The 697-nt window shown below is 62.3% G+C and overlaps 1 protein-coding gene across 1 annotated transcript in view; it reads left to right on the top strand.

Moving 5' to 3' along the window:
- TRIM65 (tripartite motif containing 65) overlaps nt 1-461 on the top strand; it is a gene marked incomplete at both ends in the record, with an annotated part of 3,477 nt that extends 3,016 nt beyond the window's left edge. Inside the window, 1 exon segment of the mRNA XM_010076214.1 lies at nt 1-461. This exon segment is cut by the window's left edge and continues 192 nt beyond it. Coding sequence (XP_010074516.1) covers nt 1-461 — 461 coding nt within the window.
- Between the last annotated feature and the right edge of the window lie 236 nt (nt 462-697).

The following is a 697-nucleotide window of genomic DNA, read 5'->3' as shown; positions in this document are numbered from 1 at the left end:
TCCCCACCCCCTCCGTCATCCTGGGGGTGACCTACCGCAGCCTCCCCCGGCAGCGGCAGCAGGGCCACAAGTTCAACATCGGGCTGGACGGGGGCTCGTGGGGGCTGCAGGTGCGGGAGGATTGTTACCTGGCCTGGCACAAGGGTCGGGCGGAGAAAATCCGGGAGCGGCTGTATAGGAACTTGGGGGTCAGCCTGGATTTCAGCAAGGGGCTGCTCTCCTTCTACGGCCTCGGGGAGAGGACGCAGCTCATCCACGCCTTCCACGGTGTCTTCACCGAGCCCCTCTACCCCGTGTTTTGGCTGTGCGAGGGGCGAGCGGTGACGCTGTGCCAGAGGCCGGAGCTGGAGCCATCGCCCTGCGCCGTTAGCCAGGACGGCACATCCGGGGATGGCGCCGCAGCCGGGCCACACAGCCGGGGCTGTCGCAGTGTGAAGGGGAACCTGGTGCTGAGATGGGGAGTGAGGTGCAGGGTTTTAACAAGAGCTCATGAGACCAGACATGCAAATTAACCCGGCCTCATTTGCATATGTAAATTCACACTGGTGGCAGGACAAGGGGGAATGGTTTTAAGCTGAAAGAGGGGAGATGTAGATGAGATACTAGGGAGAAATTTTTCACTGTGCAGGGGGTGAGGCAGTGGCCCAGGTTGCCCAGAGAGCTGTGGATGCCCCATCCCTGGCGGGGTTCCAGGGCA

This window comes from Pterocles gutturalis, unplaced genomic scaffold (assembly GCF_000699245.1).
Source record: "Pterocles gutturalis isolate BGI_N339 unplaced genomic scaffold, ASM69924v1 scaffold18328, whole genome shotgun sequence".
Taxonomy (NCBI): domain Eukaryota; kingdom Metazoa; phylum Chordata; class Aves; order Pterocliformes; family Pteroclidae; genus Pterocles; species Pterocles gutturalis.
This window is presented reverse-complemented; position numbering and strand designations above follow the sequence as displayed.